The sequence below is a fragment of the Chaetura pelagica genome, unplaced genomic scaffold (genome assembly GCF_000747805.2).
Source record: "Chaetura pelagica isolate M959 unplaced genomic scaffold, ChaPel_1.0 scaffold63, whole genome shotgun sequence".
Taxonomy (NCBI): domain Eukaryota; kingdom Metazoa; phylum Chordata; class Aves; order Apodiformes; family Apodidae; genus Chaetura; species Chaetura pelagica.
This window is the reverse complement of record NW_009952896.1, coordinates 2,117,367-2,129,239: the sequence shown is the minus strand read 5'-3', so window position 1 is coordinate 2,129,239 and position 11,873 is coordinate 2,117,367. Positions and strand designations below refer to the sequence as shown.

General features: G+C 40.0%; 1 protein-coding gene across 1 annotated transcript in view; it reads left to right on the top strand.

Moving 5' to 3' along the window:
- Positions 1-410: 410 nt before the first annotated feature.
- The window catches only part of LOC104386950 (protein-glutamine gamma-glutamyltransferase 5-like), a 12,419-nt gene continuing 956 nt past the window's right edge, over positions 411-11,873 (top strand). Inside the window, exons 1-11 of the mRNA XM_009995632.1 lie at positions 411-489; positions 2,343-2,461; positions 2,958-3,086; positions 3,326-3,503; positions 4,592-4,724; positions 5,776-5,879; positions 5,984-6,226; positions 7,582-7,908; positions 8,804-8,961; positions 9,252-9,385; positions 10,357-11,819. Coding sequence (XP_009993934.1) covers positions 411-489; positions 2,343-2,461; positions 2,958-3,086; positions 3,326-3,503; positions 4,592-4,724; positions 5,776-5,879; positions 5,984-6,226; positions 7,582-7,908; positions 8,804-8,961; positions 9,252-9,385; positions 10,357-11,819 — 3,067 coding nt within the window. The remainder of the gene's footprint in view (positions 490-2,342; positions 2,462-2,957; positions 3,087-3,325; positions 3,504-4,591; positions 4,725-5,775; positions 5,880-5,983; positions 6,227-7,581; positions 7,909-8,803; positions 8,962-9,251; positions 9,386-10,356; positions 11,820-11,873) is intronic.

The following is an 11,873-nucleotide window of genomic DNA, read 5'->3' as shown; positions in this document are numbered from 1 at the left end:
ATTTCCCATAGTCTTTAGTGACAAATAGTATCTACTCATTCATCTTCTGTGTGAAGATACTGCCGTCCCCTAATTCAGGTAGTCCTGCTAGTGTGCAAACTTCTGTCACTCTGCTAAAAAAGTGAGAAGTGAAAAAAGTCCACCCTTGGGAGGTTTGCATTGCAAACGATGGCTAAGCAAATTACTAGCTTTTTACATGTGCTTTGTCTAATCTCTGATTGAAGTTGTATTTATTTTCCTGAAAAGGCCTCAGACCCTGTGAATCGAATGAGACAAAATGTACCTTCCCAATGGGCAGATGTCTAGATCAAACCTGCTGGAGTGCTTCTTACAAAATTCATCAGCCAAAATGCATCAGTATCAGCCTGTTTCCACCCTCCAATGCCTGCATTGGCCGTTATATTCTCAACATGCAAATCACATCTTGTGGTCACACATATCAACGATGTCTTGGAGATTTCTATGTTCTTTTTAACCCCTGGTGTGCAGGTAAGAACTCTATGATCAGATAGTTTGAAGAAATGCCAGTAGTGAGTAAAAATGTTGAACAGATTACTTGGCTAGTAAGTAACATCTGGAGTCACAGAAATAATGAGAAACAGGGAAAAATTTTGTTTTGGTATTTTTTTCCTGCAAGTTCAAGACTGTCTCAACCCATTTTTTTTATTAGGTTTCTTAGTGGTAGAAGGAATGTGTTGTAATTTTTCTTCACCCACTTTTACATTGGCTTGACAGGACAGGAACAAAGGGCACTATCTGAAGTACAGGAGGTTTCTTCTGAACATTAGGAAACACTTGTATTGTGAGGTTGACTGAGCACTGACACATCCTTGGAGACTTAAAAAGCTGTCTGAGCATGGGCTTGGGCAACCAGCTCCAGGTTTCTCTGCATGTGCTGAGTTGATCCTGGCTGGATGCCAGGTGCCCACCAAAGCTGCTCTATCTCTCTTCCTCCTCAGCTGGACAGGAAAGAAAAAATACAATTATAGGCTCTTCAGTCAAGACAAGGACAGGGAGAGATGACTCACCAATTACTGTTGCAGGCAAAACAGACTCAACTTGGGGAAAAATTAATTTAATTTATTACTAATCAAATCAAAGTAAGATGAGAAAACACCTTCTCCCCACCCTTCCCTTCTTTCCAGGCTTAACTTGACTCCCAATTTTCTCTACCTCCTCCCCCGCAGCAGTTGCAAGGGGACAGAGAATGGTGGTTGTGGTCAGTTCACCATGTGTTGTGTGTATCACTCCTCACACTCTTCCCCTGCTCCAGCATGGGACCCCTCCCACAAGAGACAGTCCTCCACAAACTTCTGCAATGTGAGTCCTTCCCACAGGCTGTGGTTCTTCACAAACTGCTTCAGCATGTGTCCCTTCCATGGGGTGCAGTCATTCAGGAAAAGACTGTGCCAATGCAGATCCCCCACAGGGTCAGAAGTCCTTCCAGGAAACCTGCTCCAGTGAGGGCTCCTCTCTCCATGGGTCCTGCCAGGAGCCTGCTCCAGTGCAGGCTTCCCATGGGGTCACAGCCTTCTTTGGGCACCCACATGTTCCAGAGTAGGCTCTCCTTAGGGTTACAGCCTCCTTGAGGTGCATCCAACTGGTCTGCTGTGAGGTACTTCAAAGGCTGCAGGTGGATGTCTGCTCCATTGTGGACCTCCATGGGCTGCAGGGGGACAGCCTGCCTCACTATGGTCTTCAATATGGACTGCAGTGGAATCTCTGCTCTGGCACCTAGAGCATCTCCTCTCCCTCCTTCTTCACTGACCATGCAGTGCAGAGTTGTTTCTCTCATATATTCTCAACTCCTTCTCCCAGCTGCAATTGCTTTTGCTCAGGATTTTCCCTGCTTGAGCAAAGAGAAAGCAAGGACCAACCTCAGTAATTCTATGATTCTGTGAATCCTGTTGTATTGCATTGATATAATATAATACAAATACTTATGAAATTATGTAGATCTGGTTCTGGTAGTAAGCAATTCTGTAGGATGTTGCCAAAATAATTACATGGCAAATACTAACATCATCTGTACTTTTGATTTGGTCAAATTCAAGTGCCAAACTCTATGTAGCATTTGACTCCTAGAACAGCTTAGCGTGAAGATAAATTACAAGTTGTGTAATTCACTTGTGTTGCAGCAGGGAGAGACTTAATAGAGACAATATCTAGCTGTAGGAAGAAATTAATCATCTATGAATATGTAAAGAGCCCACACTCTTGAACGTGTTGAAAGTATTAATTAAAAATAAGTAATAGAAGAAAGAGGGATTCAGTGAAGCAGAAGATATGGAAGTGCTAGAAATGTACATACTGTCTGACTGATAGCTCTGCATCTTTTCTAGATGACCCTGTATATATGGACAATCAGGCCCATAGAGAAGAATATGTTCTGAATGAACATGGGATACTGTATGAAGGAGTTCACAAACATATTACCTCTCGACCATGGCACTTTGGACAGGTACTTTTTGAAGACTTGTTCAGAAGTAGATATCATCCATATACAGATAAATAAAGTGTATCAATGTTTTTCAGAAACACATGGTATGTTTTGGAGTGTGAAAGTTTTTAGGACCACTCCAGACTGCACATGCATAAACCAAAAGGTTAGAGGATTTCACTGTAGCCCTACAGCTGGAAGGATATTCTATGAAGCAAAATTAAGGAATGTTCTTGGAAAAGGTGAAACAAAATATTATGTTTCTGTAGGAAAATGATTCCAGTGATCAAACATAAGCAAAAATGATATTTTTTATTCCTTTTGGCTTCACTTTGGCATATAGACCATGTAGACCACTAGGAGCTGTGCTTGATTTCTTTAATTTATCTTTTTTTTTAAAGATAAAAAGGACAACTAGGAAATGCAACTAACATAGAAAAGACTGGCCTATTGAAAATAAACAAACTTTATCAAGGTCAAAATATCATGATGCCTGTGTTCACTTCTCTTTCCTCAGTTTGAAGAAGGGATTCTGGATATCTGCTTGAAGATCCTAGACATGGGTGCAAGTTACCATCAGGGCTCTGATCGCGACCATTGTTGGCGCAATGATCCTGTGCATGTCAGCATGGTAGTAAATCACATGGTAAGACCTCTAGTGGTGTGTGACTTCTGAATGGGTTGGATCACAATTCATAATATTATAGAATGACAAATTGTGCTGTAATCTAACACGGTACGAGTAGCGGGGAAAATCCTTTCTCTGTTCAGATTCACAGGAAAAACTAACTTGTAACACTAATGTCTAATGATTTTGTATTATGCTTAGGATGTGAAGACATGGTCAGCTATTTGAAAAAGGTTGTTTTTATTTTCTCTTTCTAGATCAGCAGCCATACTACTAACAGTATCATGAAGATGCCAGAAAACAATGATTACCTGAAAGGAACAAAACCATTTTCCTGGAATGGAAGTGTCCCTATTCTTCAACAGTGGTACAACGGCAGATGCAGGCCTGTCAGATACGGGTACTGTGGGTCTCTTGCTTCAGTAATGTGCACAGGTATGATATTTCAGTCTGCCCTTACCTCGTTATCCAAAAAGGAAGAGAGAAAAACAGGATCAAAAACCCCTGACTGGAAACTACAGGAAGAATATTACTCACTAACATTTTCTTGAAAAGAAATGGAATATTTTTCTTTTGTTACGATAAGGCATGACTCCTAACACAGTGTTTAGTACAGACCTATTGTTTTCCCATACAGTATGAAAAGAAAGAAAAGCAGTGCTGTCTTTTCTGTGACGTTTATATGTGCAGCTGTCAATACTACAGCTTTTATTAAAGCACAGCTCAAGTCCAGCATCTTTGAGACAAATTTTATCCTTTGGATGAGGTTTGAAGGATGAGAAACATTAAGTTTTGAACAGGAGGAAGAACTCTAGCCAAATCTCCTCCAAAATATAAAAGCAGCAAAATATAAAACGCTACTATCTTCTTTTACTGCAAAGGGTGAGATAATAGTGAACTAAAATCTACAGACAAAAAAATTTACTTCCAACTTTATACCATTTATTTACTGAACCTGCTTCTGCATTGAAGAACATTAAATTGATACCCCCATAAATTAATCTATATGTACTACACACTGTTTAAAAAAAAATAAAAAAAATTAAAAAATTCTGCTGTCTCATTAAAGCAGGATCAGCATCATTATCATCATCCAGGCTGCCTAGAGAGGTTGTGGAGTGTCCACCTCTGGGGGTGTTCAAAATCTGTCTGGATGTGTTCCTGTGTGGTCTACTCCAGGTGATCCTACTCTAACAGGAGCATTGGACTAGATAATCTTCAGAAGTCCCATTGAAACCCCCCATTCTGTGATTCTGTGATTATTTCTGGATTTGGAATATATATGCTTCGTGGTGCTTTTTTTAAAGCTGCAAGAGTAACAAGCCACTCCTTTCTGCTAGGCTCTTTTGATTATTTTCAACCACTAAAAAGACAGAATTACTGCATCCCAAATATTGCCTCCTAGCCATTGTGTTTATATAATTGCAAAGTAGAATATAGTATAATTATTTATAAAGTAAGTGAAGGATTTTCTTGATTAATCACTATTTGTAATGATTCTTGAATATTTTTTTTCCTTACAGTAATGAGGTGTTTGGGAATTCCAAGCCGTGTTGTCACAAACTTCTGTTTTCCATGCTCAATTGAGAATCCCCTTGGTGTCAACGAGATTTTTGACAGTACTGGAAAAAACCTGTTTGGTAAAGACAAACTCTGGTAAATAAATAAATAAATATTTTTGGTTTTGTGAAAAAAATAATTATAGAAAGACTAGTATAAATCTAGCAGATCACTGTATCTCTTTCATTGGTGTGGCAAGGCTGTTTGGTTTCCTAAAAATGAATTTCAAAAACATTAAATTACTGAAGAGACAATCAGCTCAACTTACATTTTAAAAAAGAAAAAAAAACACAAAACAATAGTGAGAATTGATGCTACCTGCTTATCTTTCTCACTTGGAAGAATAAAGCTATGAATCTTAGTAGCTGTAGAAATATTAAGTAGATCATAAAATGCATGGGAAAATTTATCATGAATTGGGACTATTATATTCAATCATAACCAATTGGCTGATAACTATGTTGTCTTCTTGAGATTCCTTATACTAGACTGCTTCATTCTTGTAAACCTTTCAATTCATGTTCATATAACTATAACATTATCACTCATCATAGCAGAATTTTGTGTTTTCACCCTTGTCCTGTACATTCATAGTTTCACTGCAAGAGATTATTTTTGCATCCAAGTCTCATCTGTGAGAGCTTTTAATGAATTTTCTGCCCTTTACACATGTACAAAAGATGAGGTCAAACTGAAATACTAATGAAATTAGTATCTTATTTTAGCACAAAATACTTAAGGGTTTATTCTGTGTTAAGCCATTAAAAAGAAGACTAAGACAATATGTGACTTTCCTCTAAAGAACCAGGAGGAAAAAGTTAACAAAACAATAGGAAAATAAACCACTTAAACATAAGAACTGCTTTGGCATGTTATCAGCTAAAAATAATTATTACAAAAACAAAATTAAAAAAAGACTCTAAGAAGAATGTTTTGCAATCAGGTCTGCAGGGTTCTGGAACAAATTTCTAGTCTGAGTGATATAAAGTAAACTGAACAACTCCTGTCCCCAGACATCCTTAGTAGTGTTAAGACAGAGTCTTCAGTTGATTAAAAGGTTCTCACTGACATGATTTTCTTCCATCATAAAGGTTTGAACTTGATAATGTACGAGTTGTCTTTAATCATATATTCCTGCATACTACAGGCGATATCACTGCTGGAATGAATCTTGGATGGCTCGCAGAGACCTAAATCAATGCTGTGGTGATTGGCAGTGTCTGGATCCAACACCTTTGGAAACAGGCAGAGGTAACTGCTTACTATAAACACAATTGTCTTCCTCAGCTGATGTTGCTTAGTGTCTTTACTAATCAGGTTACAACATGTTATAACATTTTTGTCATCTTGTTTAGGTTCAGCTTGCAGCGGTCCTACATGGGTTCGAAGCATCAGAGAAGGGGAGCTGGACTTGGATTATGATGGTCATCATATGTTTTCTCGAGTAAATTCCAACTATGTTGGCTGGCTTTCTCAAAACAATGCCAAGAAAACAAAATTTTTCTGTGATGCTTGGCCATGTGGACAACACCTAATCACCAAGAGTGTCGGCAGTGAGCAGTATGAAGATATCACGGGAGCTTACAAGTATGAACTAGGTATGAAGAAATGTTAATAAGTAGGTTGGAGGAAATTTTAAATGCTAATAATATGAAATGATCAATGTACTCTGTCCTATGTTAGCATGAATCGGACATTCTTAACTTGCTTTTTTTTTTTAAAAAAAAAGGGGGGGTGGGGAGACATGCCTTTCTGTTCAAAGATCTTGATTTTTAAAACTTCTGAACCTATTTAGATGATCCAAACAAAAGAGGCAGTAATTTCATCCATTTATGTTACAATATTGCAGTTGGAAGGGACTTAGAGTGATCCACTGCTTGAACACTTCAAGGGCTGACCAAAGATTTAAAGCATATTATTAAATGCATTTTCCAAATGCCTTTTTTTAAAGCATGAACAAGGATAGGGATTGACCTCCTCTCTAGGAGTTTCTAGTATTTGACCACTGTAAATAAATACTTCCTAATGTACAGTTTGAACCTTTCCTGGTGCAGCTTTGAGCCATTCCCATGCCTCAGTCACTGGATACCAGAGAGATCCCTTACCACTTCCCTTCCTCAGGAAGCTGTAGAAATCCATGAGGTCACCCCTCAGCCTCCTTTTCTACAAACTAGACAAACCCAAAGTCCTTGGTTGCTCCTCACAGGACATGTTTCACAGCCCTCTTAATACCACTATTCGTATGTACTTGTTTTGGTCTCACCTGTACAGTAGTTCAGAATATTACCAAACTTCAGATAATCTAAAAAGCCTTATTTATTTTTATTTTTTTTTAAATCCAGCAATAACTTCTTACTTATTGCTTCTTGTAACAGGTCTGTCAGAAAGTATGCTTACTTACTAAACTAATTTATTATTTAGATAGTCTGCTGTTCTTGGACTAATGATTTCTTTTCATCTTCCAGTAGCAGGAAGGAATTAAAGCAGCAAAATTGCCTAAAGGAATAAAGAGTGGATCATAGTTGATCGTAAAATTGCAAGCCCTGTGTTTTTTCAGTTGAACAGGAACATAAAAGAAAAAAAAAATCTGATAACTTCTTTGTTTGAATGGTTTATTTTGGCTTTTGAGAGTTATGATAGCACTTCATGTACTCCCTAAGCCTTGTACTTCGAGCTTTGGACTAACTATACATTTTGGTATTTACATGACCACTGTTAAATTTAAGTAATGAAAGTAAAATAAGTTCTTTGAATGTTTTTATGAGATATATATTTTATTCTGTCTGTTCAGACTTGTATCTTGTGTTTCATTATCTGGTGGATTTGCTCTACATGAAGCCACTACATTAAGTTTCAGCAAGGAAAAGGAAGAATTTTAATTACCTTTATAATTAAAGTAGATATGATTTCTTGTGCCTCCAGCAGTTTCGTTACCATGTATCTTCTTCAACAGGTTCTGTGAAAAACAAAGAAGCCTATTACAGGGCCTACAGAAGAATTCACCCAGGCTACTGCAATGCTTCCAACTGTCATATTGATAGAGAGTTATCATCTCTGAAAAACCCATTTTTGAGTGACTCTGGTATTAACATGAGGTTAAAGATGGCCAACTGCCCAATGTACGGGGAAGATGTCCAGCTGCACTGGCTGCTTGAAAATTTGCGTAATGAAAACAAAACCCTGAAATTTAATTTGTGTGCACAAATAATAACATACAGTGGTTGCCCAATGGATCAATTTTGGAAAGACAGTGTGAATGTCACATTGGGCCCAAGGGAAGGTAAGAAAATTAATTTGTATACTATCCTTTTGTCCACTGTTCCTTTCAGGAGATAGTTTGTTTTTTGAGGGGATTAAGAGAGACTTCCTATTAGTGGTGGGAAGTGGAATGAACACAATGTTGAATATTAATAGTGACAGCTGAATTTATATTATGGTCATCACCCAAAAATCATAACAGAGTCAATTCTACATGTATAGTGACAGGTAAATCATCGTCTTTCCTTAATTTTTCAAGTTTTACAAATTCTTACTATCATTTAAAAACTTGTTTCCACTAAAAGTTCAATTCTGAATTCTATATTCAGTACAAAGATAAAGTTCCAGCTTTCTATCAGAAAAGCAATTTGTTTCCTTTGGCCAGAAGATGTTAGCCAGTGTAAAACACTTGTCTTGAGCACTAACATAATCGTTTCTAGATACGCTATATGCTGGGAAGTGCAAAGGTGTATCAGAGCATAAACTCTTGTTCTCATGGTTTACATATTTTTCTCCAAGAAAAATGATCCCTTTAATTAAAACACACCTTTGTTAGATGACGTTTCATACCTGATATTAAGATTCTGTTTTGCCAAGTTTTAATTTGAATTATTGTTTTAAGAATTGCACTGGAATGAAAGCTTCCAAATTTTGAACAATAGTAATATTAAACCAAATTCCTTGTAAATGCAGTAATGCAGTTACAGGAACTGAAATGTATGAAGCTGGTGGCTGCAGGTAGCAATGTATTGCCCTTAGTCAGGAAAAATCCTGACTGTTTTCAAAGGTGCTGTGGTAACTTAATATTTAATTAATCCATTTTAAGTGTCAGTTAAACTTCAGGAGGAAGTGAAGTGGAAATATTAGCCAAAAATCACACATAAAAAAATAATCATTAAAATAAATTTATTTTACAGTGAAAAAAATTCCACTATGTGTATCATATAGCCAATATGGACCTTATCTCTGTGATCACAACATTATCAAAGTAGTTGCTGTCTCAGACCCAGAGTGTGGAGAAGTTCTGATGGTGAGCAGGGATATTGTGATCAACAGGCCACCTGTTATTGTAAAGGTAAAGAACTTTAATTATGGGATTTGTGATCTAAGGAACAGATTTAGGGATTCTCATTTGTCACTGCCTAGGTACAATGTTGGTAAGCTTGGAACTCTTTTTTTCCTTTTCTTTTCATGTATTTTTTATTTTAGCAAGATCAGTGGGATTTCACATGTATAAAAGTTGATTTAGAGTGATGTACAGATATCACAGAAGTAAATCAGGAAGAAACATATATGAATAATCTGTTATTTCATTGTTAATTTTTAAGGGTTACAAAACATAAAACCTGTTTATTTTCTGACTAGCTACTGAGCCAGCCCAAGCTGAAAGTACCATGTACTGCAGAAATCTCCTTCTGCAATCCTCTCCAGGAAGATATGAAGAACTGTGTAATGACGTTAGAAGGCTGTGGTTTATTCAAAGAGCCGATGACCATTGAGTAAGATATTATTAATTGTTTAAATGAGGATAATACTGGGGGTTGACTAAGGTATGCTAGATGAGAGCAGATTTTGGGGAAGACAATAGTTCTTATATTTTTGTTTTTTACCATCTAAATGGAACTTTTCATCCTTTATTACTTTGAGACTCCATTAAAAGCCTCATTCCTCTTGAAACTGATGAATCATTTAAAGCTGACAAGATATGCTGCAGCTTCATTTTTCTCAAGATTTAATTTCAGTATATACTTCAAATTTCTGTCTGAAAGGGAGTGAACTCTTTTGTTTACAATAAATTCTAGCTAGGAACCCCATACTTTTTAATTCTATTGAGTTTATAATAGAATTCCTTTAAATATTTACAAACCTGCACCGCATATGAGAACAATCAGAAAATGACAGTGAGAAGTAGCAATATGCATTCTAAGCTCATAACATGTTAATCACAGGAAGCTGGAAACCTCCAGGAAGGTAAAACATCCTAGGAAAAGTACCTGTTAATTAATGTGCATTGCTGTTCTTCATCACAAGGAGAACTGACCAAAATATGACTAGTTTAGAGGAGCAGCAATTAGAAATTGTTCTCACTGAATAATAATGAACTTGGTTCCACACAGCTGCTCAATCCAACTTACACTACTAGAAATGGGAAGCAGTAAATACATCGTTGAGGCAGAAGTGTGCTACATTTTTTAAGACTTCCAAAGAGTATAATGAATGAATTTTCAGTTCCAATTACAGAACTGACTATGGGAATTTTCAAAATCTTCTTTTAAGATAGAAGTTTTTACCATGCTTTTAACAACTCAGAATGTGTTATTTTGGAAGAAGGCAAAAGTAGCAAAGTTATCGTAAGAGTTTTTCCCTGAAAACATGTATCAAATCAAACCTCATCTTGTATGTTAATCTTGTAGTGCTTCAGGTCTCCAACCTACCCAGAGTTCTAATTCTATTCCTTCTCTTGGTGCAGTTTGGGAACACTGGCAGCCAACCAACAGGCACGGACCATCGTGGAGTTCACACCTTACAGGCTTGGCAGCCACCGGCTCCTGGCCAACTTTGGGTGCCACAAGTTTGCCTATTGCAAGGGATGTGCCAAGGCTGAAGTGTGTAGTCCTGTGGGCCAGAATAGCACCCTGCCTGTCAGCCAGAATGGCACCCTGCCCATCAACCAAAATGGGTCACTTCCAGTGTGTGAGAATGGCTCCATCCCCGTGAACAGCTCTGGGCCTGTCCCAGTGGCAGATCCTGGGTTTAACTCCATGTGTGAATATATATGTATCCCAGTGTGCAACCCAAACTGCAGTGCAGGGGGCCAGCCTGTGTATGACTTTGTGTACCTTCCTGCAGGCCATCCCTTATGTAACTCCATCTGCAACCAAGGCTTCAATCCAAGCATCAACCCTGGTTTCGAAGTGGGATGCGATCCTGGTTTCCGTGTCATATGTGAGACTGTGCCTCCAGCTACATGCACCCCGATGCCTCCACCCATGTACGGCTCCATGCCTGCCACAGCATCCAACCCTGTGTGTCCCCCTATGCCTCATGTGATGTTTGAGACGGGTCCTACTCCTGCACACCAGCCTGGAGGTGGAGTGGGGCAGATGCCCTACTCTGTCTCTGTCCCCGCAAACAATGCGGTGAGTGCCCTACTGACTCACTTCATGGCTGGCTCCAATCCCACTGCAGCAACCCAGGCAGTCCCTACTCATATAACAGCTCTGCCATCCCACCCTGTGTGCTCTCCAGTAGCCCACACTGTTGCCTGTCCCATGCCTTCGGCTCCCATTTCAGTGCCTGCTGCCTCCATCTCACACATTGTCTGCGGCTCCGCACCCTCTCCCACCACTCAGCCTTCCTGTGGCCCAATGGCCACCCAGCCCCTGAACGCTCCAGTAGCCCATGGGATGTGCTCCCCAGGCCCTTGCCCAGCACCTTCCCCAGTGCCCCACTCTGCTGCTCGTAGTACCACCCCAGCAGGGCTGCAGATGGGGAGCACCCCATCACCCAACGGCATCTGTTCCCGCCCTGTGGGACCCCCAGCAGCCCACTCAATCTGCTCCCCGGCCCCTCGCCCAGTGGGGCCCCCTGCAGCCCACTCACTGTGCCCCCCTGCCACCACCACACTGGGAGCTGCAGGGGCCCGCCCTGCCAGCTCGCCCCCTGCTTGCCCTGAAGACTCCTCGACAGCCTGCCTCCCGTGCCCCCCAACCCCACGCCCCTTGGCAGCTGCCACCGCCCGTTCCCTCTGTTCCCCTGGCTCTCTATCTGTCTCTCGGGTTGTGGGCACCCCAGGGTCTCGCTCAGTGTGTGGCGCTCAGTGGGGCCCCTCCTGTGACACGACTGCTCGCTCCACATGGGCACCTGCCTCCCGCTCAGCCTGGAGCCCTACTGGGCGCTTGGGCTACTCCTCCTTGTCCCGCACTGGTTACGGTACGGTCACACGCCCTCCGTACAGCTCCCTGTCCCGCTCCTCCTACAACACCT